Here is a 24,261-nt window from a genome sequence, read left to right as displayed (position 1 = left end):
CTGTAAATTAAATCCAAGGGTAAGCATTGCTTTCGTCTAGTAGTAGACACAAATATAAAATATCACTATTTAAAAAAAAAAATCGAATCTAAAAATAGACAAGTGCCTACCCTGAAACACCTTGATCCACCAATGCACACTAGTTATATATTTTTTTTCATTCTCTCTATTGACCGTGTGCTGCATAAAACCAAACCAGCTCTGTCAATATCTTTACCCAATGTTGGTTAGGCGAATATGCTTCGACTGTAACGAGAGGTTCTCTTCATAATTAAGTAGGGCTAAACTTGGGTTGAAACCCGCTCATTATCAGGCTCACCTCACTTATTTATGTTGCAACTGTATTGTCATTTCCCTCAAACAACCCATCAAAACTAAACAAATTGTGTGTCTAGTATGTAGGAGACTGCATAATTTTATTTTTCATAATTAAGGGCTGCACAGGCCCAAAAACCTTCTTCAAAGTTGAGCAAACGCAGTTGGAAATTAACCCTATTTTGTATCTTCAAGGGTTAATTAAGATATAATCTGTAGTGTTACGAAGAAACTATAATTACATAATTTATCTTTTAACTAAATATCTACTTCAAAAGTTATCAATAAATTTTGCCAGTATAATTAAAATAACATACAATATATTAGAAAATATTATTAAGAAAGATGTAAGTTTATTATTAATATGATTAATTTCATCTAATCACTTTCACTAGGTCAAAGCACTGTGATCAATTTTTGTAACCTGGTTAACAAGTATTATTACCTTTTCATTTCAATTCGTCAGTTATTTGAATTAATAATTTGCCTTAAGAGGTCAAAATTGTTATATATTGACCTAATATAGAGATGCAGACTGTGACAGAAAGAACAGATAAAAACATAATACTTCAGATATCATATGCTCCTTGCCGAGCTTTGTTATTTTCAAAAGAAAATCCTCACACGTATAGTCGTTTATATGTATTAGCAACATGACATTGGAGAAAGGGAAGTATACAAGACATTTGCTCGAAATCAAACTTAGAGATGAATAGGCATGCAGTTAACTTTGTACGAGATATTGGTACTGGATCTTTCGTCATAGTGAACGCCATATTTTCGGAAATAGCACAGACGTTGACATTGTCATCGTTCAGGCTGAAAATAGAGACGTTGACAATGCCAGCGTCCAATTTCCAAGCTGACAGTTTCAAATTGTCTATCCTTATTGTCAACGTCCCTATTTTATTGAGAAATTTTATAAAAATACCCCACCTCTATAGTATGATACCTTGAAAGTACCAAAAGATATAGTGAGTACTCCTGTTGAGTTCAAATCTTGAATGTCACTATAAAACTCTGTCACCGCGAGGGTAAAAGTGTTTTTTGTCGATGGTATCTTTGCAGATACTCTTGTCGGGATAACTTAGAAATTTCACGTTTCTGTCGGTGTACCCTCGGAAATAGTCACTTTTTACCCTCGCGGATGGAACAGTCACAAACGATTAATGCGCACCTGAGTCCAAAAACATTTCACCGAGAAAATGCAATCTGGAGGGTGAATTTATATGTGCTAAAAAGTGGCTCAAGGGGGTGAACAAATAATCAATTTACCTGATCTTGTAAACAGTCATGTAGCTGCATATGCAATTTGGTAAAAGAACATGTTTTTCATGGTATAAGAGAATAACACAATTAATCAACAGGGTTAAAAAAATTCTCTATGAACCTACTTACAATTTTAACAGCAAAAATTTAGGATAAACATCACCAATAATCCATGCAAGAGCAGGTCCCATCCCTAAAATGATGAAACCTAATCCGATCCCTGACAATTATCTCAACCTGGTACAATTGAGATACAAGCTTGGTCATGGTATGACAATCTTTACAAACCCTCAAATTCTTCAAAATTCTAATGGGTCGACCAGGGTGTGCCCCACTGAGCAACCCAAAAGAAATTGCTAACCTCTCGCTGTGCAAACGAAGTGCATCCCCTTTGACACCATCAACTCCCTCCACGGTTTGAGCTTGACTTGAGTCGGGTCTATAACCAACCAACTCTAGCCGCTTTTCTATCTCTTGCAACTTGTCATAAATCTCTTTGGACCTAGGATGGCACGTGTCACCAGCGATGAATTGGTGCATCGTACCGTCGTACAATTCTATCGAGCTAAACCCTGGCTCCTTCTTTACCCCATCCTCACTCATGAGCCTGCGTACCAGCGCCACGTCATTCCATCGGTTTGCTGATGCATAAACCCTAGATAGCATGACGTAGACTCCACTTGTCGCGTCATCCTTGACCTCTAATGCTTGTTTAGCCAACGACTCACTGAGCTCTAGCCCCGCATTTTTCTTACAACATGCGTCAAGTAAACTTCGCCAAATTACTGCATCAGGTTTACATGGCATTTTCGACACGATTTCAAGCGCCTCTTCAATGAATCCAGCACGTGCCAGGATATCAATTATACAACCATAATGCTCGATTCTAGGTTCAATCCTGTAATGATTAATCATCAAGTCAAAGTATTTCTTTCCCTCAGAAACAAGGCCGCCATGGTTGCACGCACTCAAAACCCCAATGAAGGTTATTGCATTGGGCTTTAGCACCCTTGTCATGCGAGTAAAGAATTCAATTGACTCATCAACAAGCCCGTGCATTGCCAGCCCTAGGATCATCACATTCCACGACGCGATATCTCTAACAGGCATTTTGTCAAACACCTGAATCGCCAGGGCGATTGAACCGCACTTTGAGTACAAATCGATCAGTGAATTATTCACTAATACATCAGACAACAACTTTAGCCTGTCATTACTTCTTAACATAAGTCTGTGTGCCCACATGCCCAGTGAGAGAGACCCAATCCCGGTACAGGCACCAATCACACTCTGGAAAGTAAATATATCAGGCACGAACTTTGCCACCTGCATTCCGCGAAACAGCACTAACGCTTCCTCGTACTCTCCATTGGTCACATAGGCATCAATGATAACATTCCATGAAACACGAGACTTATCGTCAATTTTATCAAATACCTCACGTGCACATGTCAACTTCCCACAGGAGGAGTAAAAATGCACGAGGCTGTTGGCCACATAGGTGTCACCCGCTAGGCCGAGCTTAAATATGTGGGAATGGAGTTGAGAGCCCTCGGAGAGGAAGGAGAAGAAGGAGCAGGACTTGAGAACGAAGGGGAAGGTGTAGCGGTCGGGAGGAGGTGAGGAGGGGTCGAGGAGGAGCGCCTGGTAGAGGCGGAGGGCCTCGAGTTTTAAGGAGCGAAGGGAGCTACGTGCGTAAGAGCGGATAAGAGAATTGTAGGAGACGCGAGGTGGTGGTGACGGCGGAGGCGGGAGGGAAGGGAGATGCGAAGTGACTGCGGCGGTTGGAGGTGGTGGAGGCATGGGAGGGATCGATGGGGGATAAGGTGCTTGATTGAAGCCTCAGACTATAACGGAAAAGGGCGGTTTTCCAAGTGTAAAAAATGGAACTGGGGTGATCGGACCAAATTCGATCCGATCAGTTTGTGACTGTCCGATCCGCATAAAGATGCACATGATAAAATCTAGATTCGTGCAGACCAACTCCACATGAATTTTAATGCGGATTTGATGTCTTTGATCTGACCATTCCGCACTCCGTGAAAAAATGCTCGTACGCCATCAAAAGCCGAAGCCGTGCACTCCGAATTCGTATCCTCTGAGATATCTCAAACTTTGCGTGACTTTATGGAAAATCCTAACCGTTTAAATACGTTCTGCACGAATCTCAAAGCGCACATGACACTGACCCCTACATCATTCCCGAATAGGCACCGGACACGTCGGTCACGCAAAAGTTGAGATATCTCAGAGGATTCGCACTCGGGCACTCCTGTGTGGGTAAATATCTTTAATACGGAGTAGTTTTGGATTCATTCAGCGCACTAGGGGTGGCAACGAACCGAACCGAACCAAACTTACTTTAGGTTTGAGTTTTGTTTGAATTAATTTTGAACCGAATCTGGTTTGATTCGTTTCAAACTGAATCCATTTCGAATCGAATTAATTGCGAACTACACATTTTTCGAATCGAACCCGAATCGAACCACAAACTAAATTATTTTTTAGCAGTCCTAGTTATACCGGTAGTTTATACATTAATTTTTTCTCGCAGGACAATTCACATGGCTTCCTTTTACCGGTATGAACTATGAAATGAGTGTTTTTAAGTTGAAAAATTATTTATGAAAAAATACATCAAAGACGGCTTTCCTGGTATAAACTATGAGAGACGACCGAAGAGAGAGGAGAGACAATCATCTAGCCCTGAGAGAGGAGTGACAGCCAGTCGCCGAGAGCGTCGGCTAGATTTTAGAACTAGAGGGAGAGTGAGTTAGGGAGAGGTGGAGAGAGAACTAGGTTATTGAGATTTGAGAGCGATGGAGTATCGGTTAAGTTAAATTATGACTCTCTATCTTGGATTTTAATTTCATCAGGTAAATGGACGGCCGATGTTATTATGAGATTCGATTATTCGAACCATAAAAATGATCGAACCCATTTCGATCGAACCAGACTAGATTTGGGTTTGGTTTGAATTAATTCCGAACCGAACCTGGTTTGGTTCGTTTCAATTCGAATCCATTTCGAATCGAATTAAACTCGAATCAAACCCGAATCAAACCCGAATCGAATCACGAACCTCGAATTTTTTTGCCAGCCCTACAGCGCACATACTATAGTTTATTTCCCTATCGAATCAAAACAGAACTATAAATGATCTGTATGCTGCATCAAGCCAAAACTGGTCCGTTAAAATCTTTACCGTCCTGACTGTGTTCAGTGCGAAGATGGGCAACAAAGGATGAGGCGCGATCGGATCGAGTTCGGTTCTGAGTCGCTATGAATTTGGATAATTTGGGCCTCGGGTTCAAATTAAGCCTGGAGTCCATTACGGGTGAGATTTTGTGGACCAAACTGGCTTTAGCTTTGCACCAAAATTTTGGTTACCCATCACGATGTACGTTAACAATTTAAAGATCGAAGGAAAAACCTGATTACCACCGAAAATTTTTGGTTACCCATCACGTGCGAGTTCAGTGAATTTAAGATCGAAGGAAAAACCTGTTTACCACCGAAAAATCATCCATCACGATGTACGTTACAACGCCCTTCACGAAGCCCTTCTCGCCTTTCTCCTCTTTCTTAGCAATCAACTGAACTCGCACGATCATCGGCTTTTGGCATGCCGGGCAAGCAGTCCCATATGCATCAGTGACATAGTTATGGAACTCAGATTGGTAGATGCTACCTGACACCAGGCACCTATAATACTTATTTATTTTGTCAACCGGGGCATTAGTCGACACCGAGAGAAGCAAGAAATTGGTTGAGGTAGCAGTTGAAGTGGTGGGGTTGAGAAGTGATTTGCTTCGGGTTGAGAGTAAATAGGTGTTGTCCATTTGCTCCAGACTGCCGTACATTGCGCCTAGGCAACCGGCCATGGATTCCTTGGTTATAAGTTTGATAATTGATCCGATCGGCAAGGCCAAGAGGCTGAAGAGGAAATCCACCACATCCTTGCCGGCCTCGGTGAAGAGCACCTTCCGAGATTTCGTGTCAATCATAAGCGTACTTAATTAACTGTTTGTGTATATATATAGCAGTAAAATGTACAAGTGAAGAGTGCACATTTGCAGTTACGGAGGGGAGGGGGTCATGGGAGGGAACAGGGAAGTTATTGACGGTTCAGATCTATCTTATTTACTAATTATAGTAGCAGTTCTTGTGCAGTTATGCATAATCCCCCAAAAACAAACAGTAAGCTTTTGACGTTATTGTTCAAAATACAATAATCAACTATTCGGTCTATTCCTTAGTACTAAAACGAAACTAAAGCTAAACACCAAGACCTGCCACCTTTATCCAGTTACTCTTACTCCATAAATATACAGTATATATCCACCAAACTTCCATCGTAAAAAAACCCAATATTCCCAATTCACGTGCTAGAAAAAAGAAATCTTAAGTAATGCCCCGGAAAACAAATAATTTGTAAATAACTCAAAAAAAAAGACAGCCAAGTTTCATCCAAACTCAACACCTAAAACCTTGCAATCATGCATTAGATCTCTCACTAAAGTGCCATCTTTTGACTTAATTTGAACCATTTGTGTATCAATGACAACCTGGCATGATCCGATGAGTTCCTCGTTCACAAAGAATGCACAATTTTCATACATTCCCTCAACAGGCGGCTGGTTCAGCAGGCAAGATTTTGGTATTGAGACCTCAGTACTAAACACCTGCCACGTGTCGTTTACTACCATTACAAGACGGTGCTTTCTACCAAGGAGTTCACTGACACATGCCATGTCACCATTGTACAAGGCTTGACGCACACGGCTGGAAGAGACTTGACCTTTGTCATTCGGGCTAACTACACCTCGACCCGACCCGTTATGGCACTTTTGTGCTTTATCCATGACTGAAGAAACAATGAACGCCTTCAAGTTATACTCTTTGCAAAGCTTGACTAATTCGACAGCATCACCAGCTGCTTTGTACCCAAACCGGTAGTTCTCACCTGACAAATTAGATAGAAAAAATGTAAATAATTATCTTCTGGTACAATTACACAATCTAATTATCACTACAACTTTTATATGTTATTTAAGATGTTCTTTATTTTTGTTGTGAGAGAAGCAATGATCTTCAGCAATTTTATAAACCCTGATGCCAAGCATATATTGTGTTTACGGTAATAATCTATGAACCAGTTCTATAGAGATACAAAGAGAAAATGATCTGGTACCTGCAACAACACCACTTACTCTAAGCTCTTGGGATAGTTTCTCCACAAATTGGCAAGGTGTCAGATATCTGACCTTTGAAAACTCAACCTGGTACTCTAGTGGGACCATACCTCCACAAAACGGTGACCATGTGGAGAGAACTCTTTTTCTGTCACACTGGGCAACAATTGGAGGCCTGTTTTAAAAAAGGAATTAATAATGAGTTGAAAAGAGGAAATTTTCAAGTGAGCCAATGTTAGAGGCTGAGTAAATTCTAGTTTACCAATTAAAGAAGGCAACAAACAACAAAAAAATGAAATCCTTCCTAAATACAGCAGATATATCTCTGGAAACTGGTATAGTTATCTACTTTTGCAATGGAAGAGACTATGGTTGCAAGAAAATGATATTAAAAAGGGTATCTTGAAATAGAGGAGGCTCAAAACTTCAAATACCTCTTTCCAAGCCTCCATTATGCACTTTTTTTTTAATATGAAAACGGACAACGAACGGAGCAAAACTTCTAAAATTCAGAAGAATCACAGCCATTATCTGCGACCCTCTTTCCAGTTTGCAGACAATGAGTATGAAACTAAATATAACAAAACAGTGTACTTAGAGGATCGCAGAGACAATCTTAATGCCTATCAAATTGAGGTTGCAAAAAGTTGTTTTGAGGGTTCTATTTGCCTTCATTCCCTTTCAACATGATCCCTATAAAGAAAAGGCATATCTTATGCTTCAACCTTTTTAGTTCTTAATATAAAAAAAATTATAGAACAAATAAAAAAAATAACTATTAGATTTGACCTCTATTGCTTTCTTAAATTGCATGTAAAATTTGGTGTCATTTTGGCTTCATCTCGACGGGCGTCGAGAGGTTTGTAAACATCAACTATGCATACTATTTCTAAAAATTTCATGCTATTGATGCCTATCAAAACAAGGTTGAAATGCCACCAAAATTTTCAAGCATGTAAGAAATATAAGAAAAAAAAAATCATACACAATGGTTTATTTAATTGGAAGATGGATGCATTCAGACCCACCTCCTCGAGATATTAAGTAACTTCAAATAAGTGACATCATTCAAAATTGATACCTTGGTTCCCAGCCAAGAACCTCTGCCATTCCTACAAAAGACAGTAGAAAAGGAGCTCCGGATTTTGATGCATGAATTGCCAGCTGTCTATGGCCAATGTGAAGCGCATCAAACTTTCCCAATGCAACTATACCACCTATTTTTGAACAAAATTTAACTCTAGTAAGCAAGTTATTCTATAACACCAAAATGAAGCAGAATGTATAATTGGGCTTTGATTAAATCCCAACTTACATCAATTAATGCTCCATTATTATTCAATCATGTCTCAAACCGTAATCAGTATTAATTTTACAAACAAAATGAAAAAAAAAAATAAACAGAAAAAGGAAGAACAATAGCTGCTTATCAAGTCAGCACATGGTATTTTTCATGTTTGATACTACTGCTAAGTAAAATAGGAAGTTATATTTTAATCTGCCCAAGTTTGAAGATGCCACATGCCAGTATTAACTGTATCTTGCTGAAATCAGAGAAGCACAATTTCTGATGTGAATTACCTACCAACTACACATTCTTGGTCTTCTTCACAGTCGACAAGCAATTTTTCTGTATTTAAAGATTCTTTGTTTTCTAATTTGGTTTCGTTAGATTCAAATGATCCAGAAGCCATTAAAGAACTTCTATGTACTCCATCGTGCAGTTTGAGATTTCCTTTAACTCCAAAACGATTACAAGACTGGCAATTTGATCTGAAAATTACAAAAAAAGAAGCTTAGGAATAAACTAAACACAACTTAGGTAGCAGGTGATTACTGAACATGCCAGAAATTCACTTGTTTAAAATACACTTTCAAGCTGGGGGTCAAACACAAATTGGAGATCAATCATATAAAATATTCATGCAGAGTGTGGAGGTCGATCATAAAAAATTTGCATGCTGGGTATGGGGGTCAATCTTACAGTATCCATAGCATTTTACTCTAAACTAATTAGCAAAATCATGTTTAAGCACAGGAATTTTGAAAATAAATGGGGCCAATTGACCCCCATTCATCCACCTATGCTGACGAATGTGGCCTTCAGCTTGCTCACACCTATGTGTTTCAATTTTGATGTTATTATTTGTGTGCTAAAAAATTACCTGATTTTTACAAGCAGTGTTTTGTGGCAGGTAACTGACTGTACCTATATCATACTCTGTATACTACTGTCATTTTTAGCTTAGGCCCTGTGATTCTCTCAGCTCATTCAATTGGAATCAGAGAAAAGCATACGGATGAGAATGAAAAACTCTAACCTGATACGAGGGAACAGCTGGACCAGGGTGGGCCCACGCGAGAGGGCACCGGAGTGTTGCCACGTGGACCCGCTGGGGCGAGAGAGAAAAGGCCAGGATAGACGTGAAGAGGCGTGCGTGGCCCGAATATTGGCGCAGAGAGAGGTTAACCCCCCTCTCTCCATCGTCGCCTCGGCTTGTAAACTTCACTGGCCGCTGTTAGCACGGGAGGGAGAGGGGTGTTGCTTCCCTCTCCGTTTGGCTCCCATGATCAGCCCTCCATTGGAAGATTCTTATCGGATTTGGGTTGGATTCCTGCCCAGCAACGGTGAATTCTGGTCATTAGATCTCGACCGTCGGATCGAAATCGGATGATCCAGATTCGTGAGGAACCAGACCGGACTCCAGGGTTCGTATCCTGTCTGGTACGGTGTTCCGGACCGGTAGATTACCGACTGAGTAAGACGTGAGAATATCAGCTCGACTACAAAACTATACAAGTTACCGAACCCTGCAAAGAAAAACATGATAACTAATAAATTTCTCGAAGTCTAGATATATTTTTAATCTGGACTATCTTCTACAAAGTCGTTACTGTATTTATAACTGACATTTATAAGTTTTTAAATCTAGCATATTAAGAAAAAAAGACACTAATATAAGAAAATTGAGTAGAAGAAGTTCGTAATTTTAGACTTGTAAAATTCCTCACGAATAATCAGAAAAATGAATGAGATTAATCAGAGAGAAAGAAAAGAAGAGCGATTGCAAGTCTTTAAAAGATTTAAAGTGTAATATTTATACATAGCATAGAAGAAAAAAATTAACCTAGCATATCAAGTTTTTATACATAACGTATCAAGAAGAAAAGAAAAACAATGACATAAATATAACTCTATAATTCATCGTGGATCTAATTTAAAAGAGAAAATCGAGTTAAAAACATTTATAGTTTTATATTCACAAAAATTATCATATATTGTCAGAAAAACTGACAATATTGATAGAGAGGGAAATAAAGGAGTAGGTGCAAGTCTTTAAAAGCTCAAAATGAAGTCTTTATACATAGCAGAGGAATTTGATAAAATAACTTTCTATTCAAAAAAATCAAACAAAATACCCACTATCAAAATTTCTTGACAAAGTAGCTCAATGTAATTCACCCATGTAAAACTTTCCCCTCCTTCCAGTTTATTATAATTTTTTTTTAAGTTGCCTCTTCTCCTCCCTTCAAAATTCTAATCTCTTCCTCTTAATTAAACTAAAAATTGAAAAAGATGCTACACTCGTAAAACAAGCACCCCGTTCTATTGTAACTTTTTTTTGTTCCAGATTTTACAAAAATTACAATATAATTCCTTTTGGATTCCAGATTTTAAAGTGGTTCTTAGAGAACTGCATTGCATTTTGTTTAAAAGTGATCAGAATTTTCACTTTTAATGCAGTTATTTTTCAATTGAACGTGATTACAAATTTTGTAAAAAATTAAAATTTATAAATCTAGAACCACTAAAAATATTTTGGTTATAGATTTTCTGAAAAAAAAACTGAAAATTGAAAAACCTAAATTTTTTTTAAAAAATTCTTGGGTTCCAGATTTTTGTACCGTTTCCAAATTTTACTCATAATTTGTCAATTTAATGAAACATTTTGGAATCCTCTTATAAAAATACTTATGTTTTGTACAAAAAATAAGTTCAAGGTGAGCACTTTTTTCTAGCTATTTAATGAAGCGGGACACTATTTTTCTACGATGAAATGTGGAATAGAAAAACAAAAGCAAAAAATGACAATGTGATATTTGTTTTACGGGTGTAGTATCTATTTCAATTTTTAGTTAAATCAAGAGGAAGATATTAGAATTTTGAAGGAGAAGAGGTAACTTAAAAAAATGAAAGTAAAATGGGAGAATGGAAAAGTTTTACATGAGTGGGTTTCAAAGGATTATTTTGTCAAGAAATTTTGAGATGGTGTGTTTTGTTTGATTTTTTTTCTTTCCGAAAGAAGGTCCTTTTATAAAATTCGAAAGCATAGCATATTAAGTTTTGAACCTACGCGTTCAAGTTTTTATACGTAGCATATTAAGAAGAAAGAAAAATGCAATACAAATATAACTCGAAAGTACTTCATTTTGAATTACATTTGAAAGAGAAAGCGATTGTAATTTTAGATTTGCAAAATTTCTCACAGATCATCAAAAAAAATATACGAGATTGATTAGATAAAAAAGAATAGATGAAAGGCAGATCGAGAGTAGAAGCGTGAGAGGTTTAATTATAAGATCGGGTATATATGGAATACAGTTCTGTTGAGTTTTAATTATAAGTTTTTTTTTTCTAAAGAAAAAAATAAGATGAGCAACTTATATTATTATTGAAATGAGGAGAGTCTTAGCTGTTAAGCTGTATTATGAAAAATATATATAATTAAATATTTTTTGAACTTTCAACACTACGATTGAAGTATAAAAAGTTTTGTGAAGGTACAAGGTGATATTCTTATGTAAAAGATATATTTGTTTATTGTTTAAAAAAAAGACTATACAGATTTAGAAGAATGTAAAAAAATTGAATTTCAAGTACGAAGATAATGTAAACAAGTTAAAAGTATAAAAAATACGTATGCATATTATCGCAGTCTTATTTTTCATCCGTCATTTGACAGGTAAAAATATTTTCACGTGATCTTTCTCGCATTGATAAAAAGAAAAGATAAGGCCAAATCTAATCCAACATGACAATTGTCCATTAATCAAAGGGGGGGAATTCCATGTATACCCTTCAAAAACTTTGAAATTATGTATTTTTTCCTCTGAAATTCATAATATCATATTTACCCTTTTAAATTTCAAAAACTCACAAATTTACCGAATTCATTACCTTTTATATTAAAACTCATTTTAGATTTATAATATACCCATTTTACCTCTTTATTAAACAATACACATGCTATTGCCGAGCATCATTCCACTTTGCTAACAAAATTATATAACATTTCCTTTCCAAATATACACATTTCACTCGCCGCTTATCTTATCTTTTTTTATGCTATATGAGAGAGAAAGATATGATGTGGTACAAAGAACAAATGAAGATTAGTAAATTAAAGAACTAATTAGGATAAAAGAGCAGGCATAAAAAAAGAACTGAAACAACCATGCAGGTGTGAGGTGTAATTTACCACATAGATTGCAGCTATTAGAGTTTGAACAGTACTAATCAATTGTGAAAAGTTCCATTATGTCACAATTTCAATATCAGACCATATTACGAGACCTAAGGAAACTATCGCTTTGTACTATACGAGCACAATCTCGCATCTAACCACGCCTCATTAATTGAAAATTGTTTGGTGAGTACCACAACAGTAAGATCCTTGACTTGACAAAGCTCAAAACAACGTAAATTGAACATAAGATCAAGCAATTCGATTCAAACCCGTTTAATTACAGACTTACAATGAAAAACCTTTTTACAGGCGATCGTATAAAAACAAGAATCAAGAAAAACAATTAAACATATCCTCCTAATTTACTACGTCAAGCCACGTGGCTACCAACTCGACGAACATATAAGCTCTAATCGATGATCCATTGTAACGGGCCTTCCACAGATGAATCAAAAAGTCCTCCAATCGAGCTAACCTTCCTTTTTGTTACTGACGTTGTGGTCCTTTCTTCTAGTGAGATATCCCTTTAATGGTTGCAGTATGTGTTAATGAAACAAGCTCCATTTGCATAAATCACCTTGGCTCGAGCTCCCTTCTGCTTTGACCATGTCGACCTCACCTTCTTCTTCTTCTTGCCCGCAACATCCAACTAGATAGAAATTGATCCGTGTGCGCCATGGATGTGACAACAACACTCTTTGGTAGCGGGCTCAGCAAAAAATGTTAAATTTTAACTGAAAGAGCAGAGATAGGAGGAGAAGACAGAGACGCTAAATTTTTCTTAGAGATCAGGAAGCTTAGTAAGTTATTATCTTTCATCGAGTTTATAATTACAAAGCACGTATAAAAGTGAAATAAAGAGATTATGGGTATATTAATAAGGGGTAAAATGGGTATATTATAAATTTGAAATGAGTTTTAATAGAAAAGGTAATGAATTGAGTAAATTTGTAAGTTTTTGAAACTTAGAAGGGCAAATATGATATTATGAATTTTAGAGAAGAATACGTAATTTCGAAGTTTTTGAAGGCTATAGATGAAATTCCCCCTTAATAGGAAGATCCGTAAATTTATAAGGCAAAGGCTTCTATGGACATAAGGACCTATTTGTAAAATGAACATATTTTTATTTTCAAAGTTCAAACAGTCGATCCGAACCGTTCATCTTGTTCTCCATATTAATATGTGATTGGAGACCAAATTTTACATTTTTCTGAATTTTTTTACTATTTATTAAGATGGGTACAAAATTCAATGGTCTGAATTTGATATTTTTTGTATCCATCTTAATAAATAGTAAAAAATTCAGAAAAATGTAAAATTTGGTCTCCAAGCACATATAAATATGGAGAACAAGATGAACGGTTCGGATCGACTGTTTGAACTTTGAAAATAAAAAGAGTGTTCATTTTACAAATAGGTCCTTATGTCCATAGAAGCATCACTCAATTTATAAATTGGCTTGTTTGAATATTGCTGGTTTGCAGGGGTGCGTATGAAATTATTACAAACCGAATAAAGAATGAAAATAAACCACGAAGTGTAAAGTGTAAACCCTAGCGCTCACCTCCGCTCCTCGATTTCACGGTCCACCCGTTAAACCCTACACTAAACCACACCTTCCCCGCATCCCTCTCCCCGACTCTCTCAGATGGGTAAAAGGAAGAGAAATGAGAAAGGTGAGGCGGCCAATGACGGCGACGGCACGCCGCACTGCCCCGCTACCATCTTCGTCTCCAACCTCCCCTACACCTTCAAATCTTCTCAGGTACAGAAGCATCTCTTTTCCATTTTACAATTTGTGGCCTTTTTTATGTTTTGTTAACCGGAAGAAGAAATATCAGTAATTGTGTGTTTCCTGATTTCTCGGTTTTTAGCTGGAAGAGATTTTCAGTGATGTGGGGCCTGTGCGGCGTTGCTTCATGGTCATGCAAAAAGGTTGAAGCGCCTTTTTAATCATAAAATTACAATTATTGTCAACACTGCAATGATAAATAACGTCACGTTGATCCATGTTTAATGCAATTGCAAACAAAAAAAATATGAGGTATATCTTTAGGTTTATTGATTGATATGATTAAATAGAGTTATTTTATAATTGAGATTCTTTTCCTAATGCAGGGTCTGATGTAAGCCGAGGATTTGGGTTTGTCCAGTTGTAAGTTTAACACCTTTTGACATCCTTAATCACTTTATATTATATTGCGGACTTGCTGTACAAATGATGATGATTTAATCATATGTGGGCACTAAATCACTGCATCCATTTGTTTTAATATTATCTCTTTCAGTGCTGCTGTTCCAGATGCGCAGCGTGCAATTGAATTAAAAAATGACCATGCGATTGCTGGAAGGAAAATTAGGGTTAAGCTTGCAATGCACCGTGCACCACTGGAGCAACGCAAGCAGAAGGCTAAGAATGGTTATCTCCTTTTTTTGAAATTCAATTAAAAATTCAAGAAAAATATGGCCTGGCCTGTACCTAGATCCTCCCCCACCTTTAATGGACCGAAGCAGTATGGAAATTGAGAATGGGTTTGCTGCTTAGCCAATTAAACTATTTTGGTTTGCTTATGCTTACCTTGGGGCATCTATTGTAATAATTGTGTCTATGGATTCTGGGATATACCATGTAAGAAGAGTTCTGGCAAGGCTAACTAGTCCGTTGAACCGGACGCAAAACTCGTATTAAATCAAATTTGTCCTTTTTTGTCAAGGCAAAATAAGATACTGTCCTTTGTACATTGTTTAATTTTTTGCTCCAAGGCAACTTTTTGTACTAATTTCTTCTTTTCTATCTGTCTAATTATTAAACAGCAGAAACAGGTGACTCTGATTCTAAAAAGGAAACAGAAGTGCCTCCAAAAGGCTCTATCACTGACCCGGTGACCCAAGCACCAGTAGCAGTAGCAGTACCAATAATAGTATCAGGTAGTGATAAATTGTTTTATTTGATCATTTTTACCCAGTTTTTGTTTTCTTTTGCTGAATTGGTCAAGATGTTGTACTTTGTCAATAGATAAGTCTGTTGCAGCAAAGGATTCTAAGATGCCAGTGAAAGAAGGTCTTGGAGATAAAGCAGATAATTCAGATAAACAGAGGTATCATTCGAACATATTTGTGCTTGGTGTGAGTTGTTAGATTTAGGTTTAGGTTTGCTACTTTCTTTTACTTGATAAAGCTGCTTGTTTTGCCTTTCTTTTTCTTGAAGGGTTGCAAGAACAGTTATATTTGGCGGACTTAACTCTGAGGCGGCAGTGGAAGTATTTCGTTTGTCTGGCCAGATTGGTACTATAGTTTCAATAAACTATCCCCTTCCCAGAGCAGAGCTAGAACAACATGGTATATTTATCATCTCTGTTTTAAAATTTTCAGTTAAAATATTTGTAGCATACATGTCATTAGCCTTAAGCACCCGTTATCGGCCAGAAGTTTTCATTAAAATTCACACTTCCTGTTCTAGTTGATTGAAGGTTTAAAACTTTAAGAACCTAAAATGACCCACCTTAAACAAAAAGTGAATGACCATTTTTGTCAGAGTGACACAGAATCTCATTTCTTGATTGAAAACAATTGTTGATTCACTCATTAGACATTGATTTATTTCTGTGAAAAAGGATGGTAGGGTCTAATATGCAAAAGAGAATCATTAAGGAAATCCATAAAAATAGAATGTTTTAGGAAACTAATTTAGGGCCGGTGCATTGTTATCGGGTATTGAAAAGTAATTTACTAAAGCAAATTACAGACTCTTTAAGTACTAACTTGTTTGCTATAGTACTGTGCCTGAGAAATAGCTGCCTCTTGATAGCTTTACCATGCTAGATTGTTTAATTACAATAGTAGTAAAGGGATTGTTGTTTCTTGCAGGGCTAGCTCGAGATGGGTGCACCTTGGAAGCTTCAGCTCTACTTTTTGAGAGTGTCAAAGTAGCATTAGAATGTGTGAAAAAGTTGCACCAGAAAGAAGTCAAGGGTCAACGTGTGTGGGCCCGGCAACTGGGTGGAGAGGTACTTTTGAGCGAGTTAGTTGTGTACACGTAAAAAACAATAAAAAAGGGAATTTAATGGGTTCAGGTCTGGTATGGTTCAGGTTTCGTTATTTCTTTCTTTATTTTTTTCCTCGACCCTTGTAAAGAGTCCTCCAAAGCAATGCCAGAACTCCAAGTGAGTCAAATCTTATAATAAAATGTCACTAACTTCATTACTTTTTCCTCAAAATGAAAGATCAAAACTGATACTCCCCATCCCTTTTGCAAAACATCACCTTTTTTTTTATGGAAGTGTCAACTTTTGTCTGTAAATTTTCAGGTTAATGGTCATGGTGTTTTGGAACTGATATAACCTTAAGATTTCATATTGCTAATTGAAATACAAGTTGAAATTAGGGGAGGTTTAAGTCTAAAAAGGATTTCAAAACCCACTCTTAACTCTCTCTCCACACAAACTCACTAGGATTTGAATGTCTTGATCTTTCCTTGACATCAATTTTGTTACCATCAGTTATATTATCACTTTCTTTTTGGCTATTGGTGCCCGTCCACTTTTACTGAAAATTTAACTGTAGCTTGACCTGTGACCTCCTTCTGTCCCCCAAAAATTTAAGATCTCAAGATTCAGGTTTTATTTAAATACAGCATTATATGCTGTATTTTTTTTTTTTTTTTTTTGGACTTGACTCTGTTTGATTGGTAGTGCTGGTTTTAGATTGAGATTTGATCTTTTTGGGGTCCTACAGTAGTTCTTGAAAGGTATATTGAAGAGGGCTGTTTTTTGCTCTTGGACTTTAGAGGGTTATATTTGAATCTTAGATATGAAAATTGTTTAACAGTTGATTGAGGACATATATAGTGTGGAAGTTATACTTGACTCAATTAAAGTTTTGTTTGCTTGAGAAAAACATGCTTTAGTATGTGCTTTGGTATCTGGGTAGAAGATATATATTTTTAAAAGAATTGACTGACTGATTTAAACATGTTACAGGGTGCAAAGACAAGGAAATGGAGGGTTATAGTCAGGAATCTTCCATTTAAGGTATTCATCAAAATTGGAATAACAAAGCTTGACTAAAGCATATTTTTATAATATGATAACCTATTTAGATCTGATGCAGGTTAAAGAAGAGCAGATCAAGGAACTGTTCAGCTCTGCTGGGTTTGTTTGGGATGTATCTATTCCTCATAAATCATCAGAAGGGTATCTATTTACAATGAATCTAGTTGAGAGTTAGTTTTATCTATAGTAACCATTTTACAATGTATCAAGGTATATACAATATTGGCCAGACTAGCAAATAACCACCGACATTTTAGATTATTTCTGATATACAATGAGGAGTCAAACAGATAATTGACCATACTGCTAATATTTGGTTATCGAGGAGGGGGGGGGGGATAACAAAATTCTAAAATTTATATGTCAAAATAAAACTGTTTAACGTGATCTATGTTATTTTCTCTATATGCACATAAAAGATGATAACTTTTCTGTTTTTTTTTTATGTGAAATCAATAAGTTGAATAATCAGCGTCCAGAAATTATCCACGTCAGTGTATTTTGCAAGCTCTTGAAAACAAAAACAAAAAACAGAGTTGAAATGTCATAAAAGATTATCACTTTTCTGATTTGTTTTTATGTGAATCAATGAGTTGAATAATCAACCTCCAGAAATTATCCACGTCAGTGTATTTTTCAAGCTCTTGAAAACAATCAAAACAAAGTTGAAATGTCATAATCTTTTACATGTGCATAGAGAAAATGACGTAAATCATATAACATGGTTTTATTTTGACATTTAAGTTTTAAATTTTGAGTTACTAAAGTTTTAAAAATGTAGTTATGATGGAGGCACAAAAAATGGAGGTATTTGATCCCTCTTTGTTATCAAGCTTAATGAGGCTGGTTTATAATTGATTCATGACAACTTTGAACCAAGATTGACTTTTGTTTGCCTTGATTGTGGTCTGAATTGGCTTCAGCGAAAATAACTCGTTAATGTTAGGGGCAGAATTGGGAACTGGTAAAGTAATCTAAAAGTTCGATGGGTACACAAAAGTGATGAAACTGCTTTGACTACCAAACCATGCCTGTATTGTCGAAGTAAAAGTGGTTTTGAACTACAATAAAGATTGCATCTCAATGGGATAAATTTGTTAGTCAATAAAATATCTCGGACTTCCTTGGGAATTCTAGGTGTTTTACAAATGGTTGGTAACATGGGTTTATTTTCAAATGTTTCTATATAAACTGATATGACATGTCTTCTAATCCTATTTCCTTTTCCTTTCAGAATTTCAAAGGGCTTTGCGTTTGTCTCTTTCACCAGCAAGCAGCATGCTGAAAATGTACGATATATACCAACATTATTATTTCTGGAACACTGGTATTGAACTGTACCTCAATACAGAAGGAAATTGAACATTAGTCAGTTTTATCAGTTTATTTGTTACCTCATTTGATTAATCTCAAATCACTAGCATGATCTGAAATGTCGATATTGTAAGATCTTTGTTGGCCTTAGTACTAGTATAGTATAATGATAAGAAATGACTGATTTTATGTGATGTAAGAAGAGGTTATTGACCAAGTAGTTTTATGCTATCATACTTCTTTTTGAAGGCCATAAAAAATATAAATGGGCGCAAATTTTTGAAGAGAACTGTAGCAGTTGATTGGTCTTTGCCAAAGAAAGTATATGATGTTGCCACAAAATCTACCACCTCAGGTGATGGCCTCGGTAAGAATATTTTGGTATATTATTAAATTTTCCCTTACAAATCCTATAAAGGTCACAATGATCTGCATGCCTCTCACAAGAAATATAGTTAGGTAGCAGGAATGACCGATGATAATTGCCCCAATTCGGGATGTCATTTCATATTGAATTTAGCAACAGTAGGAATGACAAATTACTGTTGGTTAGCCTGCAATTTACGCAATAACCTAGTTAATTTGTGAATACTAAATTATTCCTACCAATAGTGATTGGCCCAACATCTGCGCAAAACAGAACAGTAGAATAAAAAAAGAAAGATGCACAAAAACTTATCATTCTTTCATTGCTTAATCCTCATTGTTATTACAGTACATTTTGTTTAAATCTCTCCATAGAGTAATTGATTCGGCTAATTAACTTATCTGTGCAAATTTGTACTAAGCATAGCTTTCTAGATTCTGGAGCATTCATCATCTCAAAGAGTTCCTAAATAAACCCAAGTAATAATACACAAATATAACTTACTTTAATTTCTCTATTTCCAGGAGATGAAAATTCAAATGGCGCTGACATTGATAGTGAAAGTAGTGACCTGGAAGAAATCGAAAGCGCCGAAGAAGACTTCGATGCTGAGATCAACAATACACAGGATTTTGAGGCCGAAGCGGAAGTTTCTAAAAAGGTTCTAGAGAGCCTAATTAAATCCTCCTCTCTTCCTGAGTCAGAAGCACCAAAAGAAGATTCAGACTTGGAAGCATCGCCTGAAAGCAATGAATCGGAGATTGATGAGGAGATTCAACAGCAAGCAGCTACTACCCATCAGAGCAAAGATGTGAAGGGAAAGAGAAAGGAAAGTGGTGATTTGGATCGAACGGTTTTCATTAATAATCTCCCTTTTGATACTACAAAAGAGGAGGTCATAGAGAAGTTTTCTCTGTTCGGCAAGGTCGAGTCATTTTTCCCAGTTCTTCATAAAATCACCAGGTTAGCAATGATCTCTCTTGGCAAATGTCCTTTTTGTCTCTATAAGGGATTTACATATCAGATCTTAGTACCATGCCTCTGCACCAGTAGATAGCCAGCTGGATATTTTATCAGTACTATTTCTCTGTATATTCTACTTTTGTTTTATACTTACTAATCTAAATTCTATTGGAGCAGCCAGACATGTTGTTATTGTTTTGTACTTTTAATGTAATTGTTTTTTTATTTGAGATTTTGATGTGATTCCTGCCAGATATCTGACCAGTTTGATGGAGGTTTTATTTTTAGTTTTTTTTGTTATATATAAGAAGTACAAATATGGCAATGCATGACAATGTGTAATAATATGATAGTGGTGTGCCTAGGCTTCCTTTAATCTCAGCATATAATCATATGCTAATTTTTTTGAGATTTTCGCTTGGGGTTGTACATTTGTGTTTGTTCATTAATATCAATACGATTGATACTATTTACTGTATTAACATCAGTATTGTTGTTGGGGTTGTACGTATCCGTATTATCACAGTTTTCGTAAATGTTGCTTCCTATTATCATTTCTTTACTGTGTATTGTTTTTGTTATTGTATTAATGTGTAGGAGACCTAGGGGAACAGGTTTTCTTAAGTTCTCTACTTCCTCTGCGGCTGAAGCAGCAGTCACTGCATCCAATGCGGCACCAGGCCTTGGAGTTTTAATAAAAGGAAGGGCGCTGAAGGTCACAATAGCAATTGATAAGGAATCAGCTCAAAAGAAAGAAGCCGAGAAGGCAAAGTGTGAAGTTCAGGACCGTCGTAATTTATACTTGGCAAAGGTGGAGTTTATGCCCGTATAATACATTAATTTAACTTTTTATGGGGAGTGTCACTACCAAATTTAAAAGGCTTAGGTTTGTAATTTTCTTATTTTCTTTTCATTGATGTTTCTTATTATGGATTTGATTTTACTCATTTGGATATTTTTTGGTAAATTGTTTTTGGGACAGGAAGGTGAAATTTTACCTGGAACTCCAGCTGCCGAGGGTGTATCAGAGGCTGACATGAAGAAACGTGAAACGTAAGTCTTCTCTCTCTCTCTCTCTCTCTATATATATATATATATATATATATTCCTATATATATATAAAATTCTTAAAGCAGAATATACTTTGATAAAGTTTAAACCATATGAGTAAATGTAATTCGAGTAATACACTTTTAAATAAAAAAAATGAAATCAAGAATGTTTTCTTGTCATTCCCCTAGCTTTGTATGGTTACACCACCTTCGTGCTCATGCTAAATGCCTGAACATAACTTCGCATAAATAGATGCATAATTATTTTGCATAGTTAAACAACCTTCCAAATCTTACTAACAGTTTGGTATTTGACTTATCATTTGCTCAGGGCGGCAAAGCGGAAAACTGAGATGCTCCAGTCTCCTAAATTCCATGTATCAAAAACAAGGTTAATTATATATAATTTACCAAAAAATATGACGCCTAAAGATGTAAAGAAGCTCTGCATAGATGCTGTGCTCTCTCGTGCCTCGAAGCAGAGACCTGTCATTAATAAGGTTTCCTTAGTTCTTTTTTATTCTTTGAATTTTTCTATTTTATTTGTATGTATTCCAAATTTTATATAATCTATTTATGTTAATCAGGTTAACATTTTGAAAAACGACAAGAAAAAGGGCGAGACTGGTACCAACAAACACTCTCGTGGTGTGGCATTTGTTGATTTTAAAGAGCATGAACATGCAATTGTTGCCTTGAGGGTTTTAAATAACAATCCTGGTACGTTGAGCTCTGTTTTTAGCCGGTACAATACTGGTGTTTATTTTTAAGAGCACTAACATGCTGTTGTCTCTTAGGGTTTATAACTTTATATAATAGTCATGGTACATTTAATTTCATTGATAGCTGGCATGATACTGGTACTAGTAGTTTCTTCACACGACAACCTCACACTAAAAAATATAAGTAATAAGCTAAACACAAAATTATAATGTATGAATCTCCAATTAGTACAGACCTTGGTAGAGTGAGGCGTAATATGCATATTACACAAGCAGCCCGCGCTATGGACTCATATCTCTGTTTATAAAGTCTAAACAGTCGATCTGATTATAAAGTCTAAACAGTCAATCTGAACCGTTCAACATGATCTTTGTATGAAAATGTACATGCAGACCAAATTTTACATTTTTTAGATTTTTTTTAGATAGGTAGAATATCACTTGATTTGAGAACTCTGGACATCCAAAAGTTGTGATTTTCTACCTATCGAAAAAAATATAGTAAAAAAATTCTAAAAATTGTAAAATTTGCTCTCCAAGTACACTTTCATATGGAGATCATGTTTAACGGTTTGGATCGACTGTTTGAACTTTAAATATTGAGATATGAATCCATAGCACGGGTCAATCCGTAATATGCATATTACCATAGCCTCACTCTACCTTGGTATTGACGTTGAGATTTCAGCACTCTCTAATGCTTCACAAGTGATGTTTGATACTTGATATTCTTTTCTGCTGATGTATGTCTACACTTCACTTATTTTCATGTAGATACGTTTGGACCTGATCGCAGGCCCATAGTGGAGTTTGCTTTGGAGAACTTTGAGAAACTGCACATTCAAAATAAGAGAAAGGAATGGAATGAAGAAAAGAAAAATAGATTACCAAAAGACAACATACCACACAGCACTTCTGATAAGAAGCTGGATGGCAAAAGGACTCCTAAAAGAGTGAAGAAAGAGAAAAACCAAAACGAAGCATCTAATGACAATAATGAAGTTAACACACAGCAGAGTGCTTCTGATAAGAAGCCAGATGACAAGAGGACTCCTAAAAGAGCAAAGAGAGAGAAAAACCAAAACGAAACATCTAATGACAATAATGAGGTTGGCGTTGTTGGTATCAGCAAAGAACCAAAAAAGGGTGGGAGATTCTCTAAAAGGGTAAATAAGGGAAGTAACACTGACAAAAATGCCACTGAGTTTCAAGAAGGTAAAAATGGTCCCAAGGAGAATGTGCAGGATGGCAAAAGAATGGGAGGAAAACCGACAAAAGTTGCAGGGAAGGTAAATATTTTCATTTTTCTCTCCTTATAGTTATAATTTGGAGTTGGCTGGCGTGCTATTGATAGTATAACGACATGCTGTGTTGCTGCCTTGAAAACCTATCGGATAGGTTTCGAATGATGTTTCCAAACCGTTGAAATCGATCTACTTTATGAGTTATGTGTTTACATGTTAAATATATAAAATTTTGAATTCATTTAGTATAAAGTGAAGCTGTCAAAAATTGATGAAAAAAAAATGCATTAAAATTATATCTTATAAGTTTTTTTTTTAATCCTTGACTTTATTCTAAATGAATTGAGAATTTATAAATTTTGCATGTAAACACATTGCTCGTGAAGTATATTAATTTCAACAGTTTGGATTAGTCGTTTGAAGTTTATTCGATAGGTTTTGAGGCAGTATTGTATACAACTGCATGCACTTAAATTTTTATACAATTTATCTGGTATACTAGTTTATATAATCTACACCTTCAAAATTTGGTAATTTGGTGTGAACCAATTTGTCAGACGACTGAACATTAACAAATTAATTTGACCTAGTTAAAATTATATTGGTGTAGTTTTAGACTCTGTTTTGCCTCTGCAAAGTGGTGCCCTTTACAGTTATGATCATATGCAGATAAGTGCACCCGATGAGGTGGGACGAACAACTGTTTTGAGAAAAAGGAAAGAGAAACATGAAGGTGGTCAAGACATGATCAAAACACGAAAGAAACAAAAGAAAAAGTCTTCTTCTGGGGAGGAGGTGGTTGACAAGCTCGACCAATTAATTGAACAGTACCGTTCAAAGTTTAAAAATAAGCAAGACAACAATAGTAAAACAAAAGATGCTTCAAAAACCAGTAATGGGGAAGTGAGAAGGTGGTTTGAGTCGTCTGCTTGAGCTCGAGGAAAGATTGAGAAATTTTGTTTACTGTTTTTGCATCTTTGGTTCTGTTCAAAATCAGAATGTTTTGCTTGAGGTCTGTTGAATTGTAAAATTTTGTTTTCTGAACAAATTATTTAATGATAGAGTATTTAATTTGATGTTTTTGTACACTTTTTCTAGTTATGTGGTGTCTATTGTATAATGGTGTTATCCGCCAGTTGAAACTTGAACTTTATAGACAATTTTGCCTCCGTCCATTTCTTTCAATTATTTATTTATTTATTTTTATTTTCTGGTGATTATGCAATCTTCTAGCACAAGGACCATTTATAAGTTACTACATATTCTTCATTATTAGATCTTTATCTAATTTGAAATAA

General features: G+C 35.9%; 3 protein-coding genes across 5 annotated transcripts; 1 reads left to right on the top strand and 2 right to left on the bottom strand.

Annotated features, from left to right (window-relative positions):
* Nucleotides 1-1,643: 1,643 nt before the first annotated feature.
* CRR28 (Tetratricopeptide repeat (TPR)-like superfamily protein) lies at nt 1,644-3,428 on the bottom strand. Its single transcript, XM_078324436.1, has one exon. It carries the CDS (start codon nt 3,385-3,387, stop codon nt 1,744-1,746), a length of 1,644 nt encoding a protein of 547 aa, XP_078180562.1. The 5' UTR covers nt 3,388-3,428; the 3' UTR covers nt 1,644-1,743.
* A 2,306-nt stretch (nt 3,429-5,734) lies between these two features.
* On the bottom strand, nt 5,735-9,378 carry LOC144574862 (FAD synthetase, chloroplastic-like). The gene is made up of 5 exons (XM_078324947.1): nt 9,101-9,378; nt 8,365-8,552; nt 7,861-7,996; nt 6,779-6,954; nt 5,735-6,550 (listed from the first exon to the last, which is right to left on the bottom strand). The coding sequence occupies exons 1-5, from the start codon at nt 9,262-9,264 to the stop codon at nt 6,051-6,053; spliced, it is 1,164 nt and encodes a 387-aa protein (XP_078181073.1). The 5' UTR covers nt 9,265-9,378; the 3' UTR covers nt 5,735-6,050.
* A 4,365-nt stretch (nt 9,379-13,743) lies between these two features.
* On the top strand, nt 13,744-24,177 carry LOC144574630 (RNA-binding (RRM/RBD/RNP motifs) family protein). Of its 3 annotated transcripts, none has more exons than XM_078324639.1 (19): nt 13,744-14,015; nt 14,125-14,185; nt 14,369-14,405; nt 14,539-14,669; nt 15,065-15,178; nt 15,267-15,348; nt 15,459-15,589; nt 16,118-16,257; nt 17,230-17,280; nt 17,360-17,442; nt 18,536-18,590; nt 18,865-18,982; nt 19,507-19,945; nt 20,543-20,756; nt 20,928-20,998; nt 21,329-21,497; nt 21,585-21,717; nt 22,494-23,008; nt 23,633-24,177. In XM_078324639.1, exons 1-19 carry the CDS (start codon nt 13,899-13,901, stop codon nt 23,894-23,896), a joined length of 2,925 nt encoding a protein of 974 aa, XP_078180765.1. In that variant the 5' UTR covers nt 13,744-13,898; the 3' UTR covers nt 23,897-24,177. The 3 variants fall into 3 exon arrangements, with proteins under 3 accessions (XP_078180765.1, XP_078180767.1, XP_078180766.1); XM_078324641.1 differs by having other exon boundaries at nt 13,772-14,015; nt 18,865-18,970; XM_078324640.1 differs by having other exon boundaries at nt 13,799-14,015; nt 15,068-15,178.
* Nucleotides 24,178-24,261: the final 84 nt, after the last annotated feature.

Source organism: Carex rostrata, chromosome 23 (assembly GCF_964058835.1).
Source record: "Carex rostrata chromosome 23, lpCarRost1.2, whole genome shotgun sequence".
NCBI lineage: Eukaryota > Viridiplantae > Streptophyta > Magnoliopsida > Poales > Cyperaceae > Carex > Carex rostrata.
The sequence above is the reverse complement of the archived record's forward strand: the minus strand, read 5'-3'. Positions and strand labels throughout refer to the sequence as shown.

Excerpts from the sequence above, each read along its gene's own strand:
- LOC144574630 (XM_078324639.1), top strand. The coding sequence starts at position 13,899 with ATGGGTAAAAGGAAGAGAAATGAGAAAGGTGAGGCGGCCAATGACGGC. Across the intron at positions 16,258-17,229 it reads CCCGGCAACTGGGTGGAGAG|GGTGCAAAGACAAGGAAATG; the intron begins GTACTTTTGAGC and ends AACATGTTACAG. Across the intron at positions 21,718-22,493 it reads GGTTTTAAATAACAATCCTG|ATACGTTTGGACCTGATCGC; the intron begins GTACGTTGAGCT and ends ATTTTCATGTAG.
- CRR28 (XM_078324436.1), bottom strand. The coding sequence starts at position 3,387 with ATGCCTCCACCACCTCCAACCGCCGCAGTCACTTCGCATCTCCCTTCC.
- LOC144574862 (XM_078324947.1), bottom strand. The coding sequence starts at position 9,264 with ATGGAGAGAGGGGGGTTAACCTCTCTCTGCGCCAATATTCGGGCCACG. Across the intron at positions 8,553-9,100 it reads CAGCTGTTCCCTCGTATCAG|ATCAAATTGCCAGTCTTGTA; the intron begins GTTAGAGTTTTT and ends TGTAATTTTCAG. Across the intron at positions 6,551-6,778 it reads AGTAAGTGGTGTTGTTGCAG|GTGAGAACTACCGGTTTGGG; the intron begins GTACCAGATCAT and ends CTAATTTGTCAG.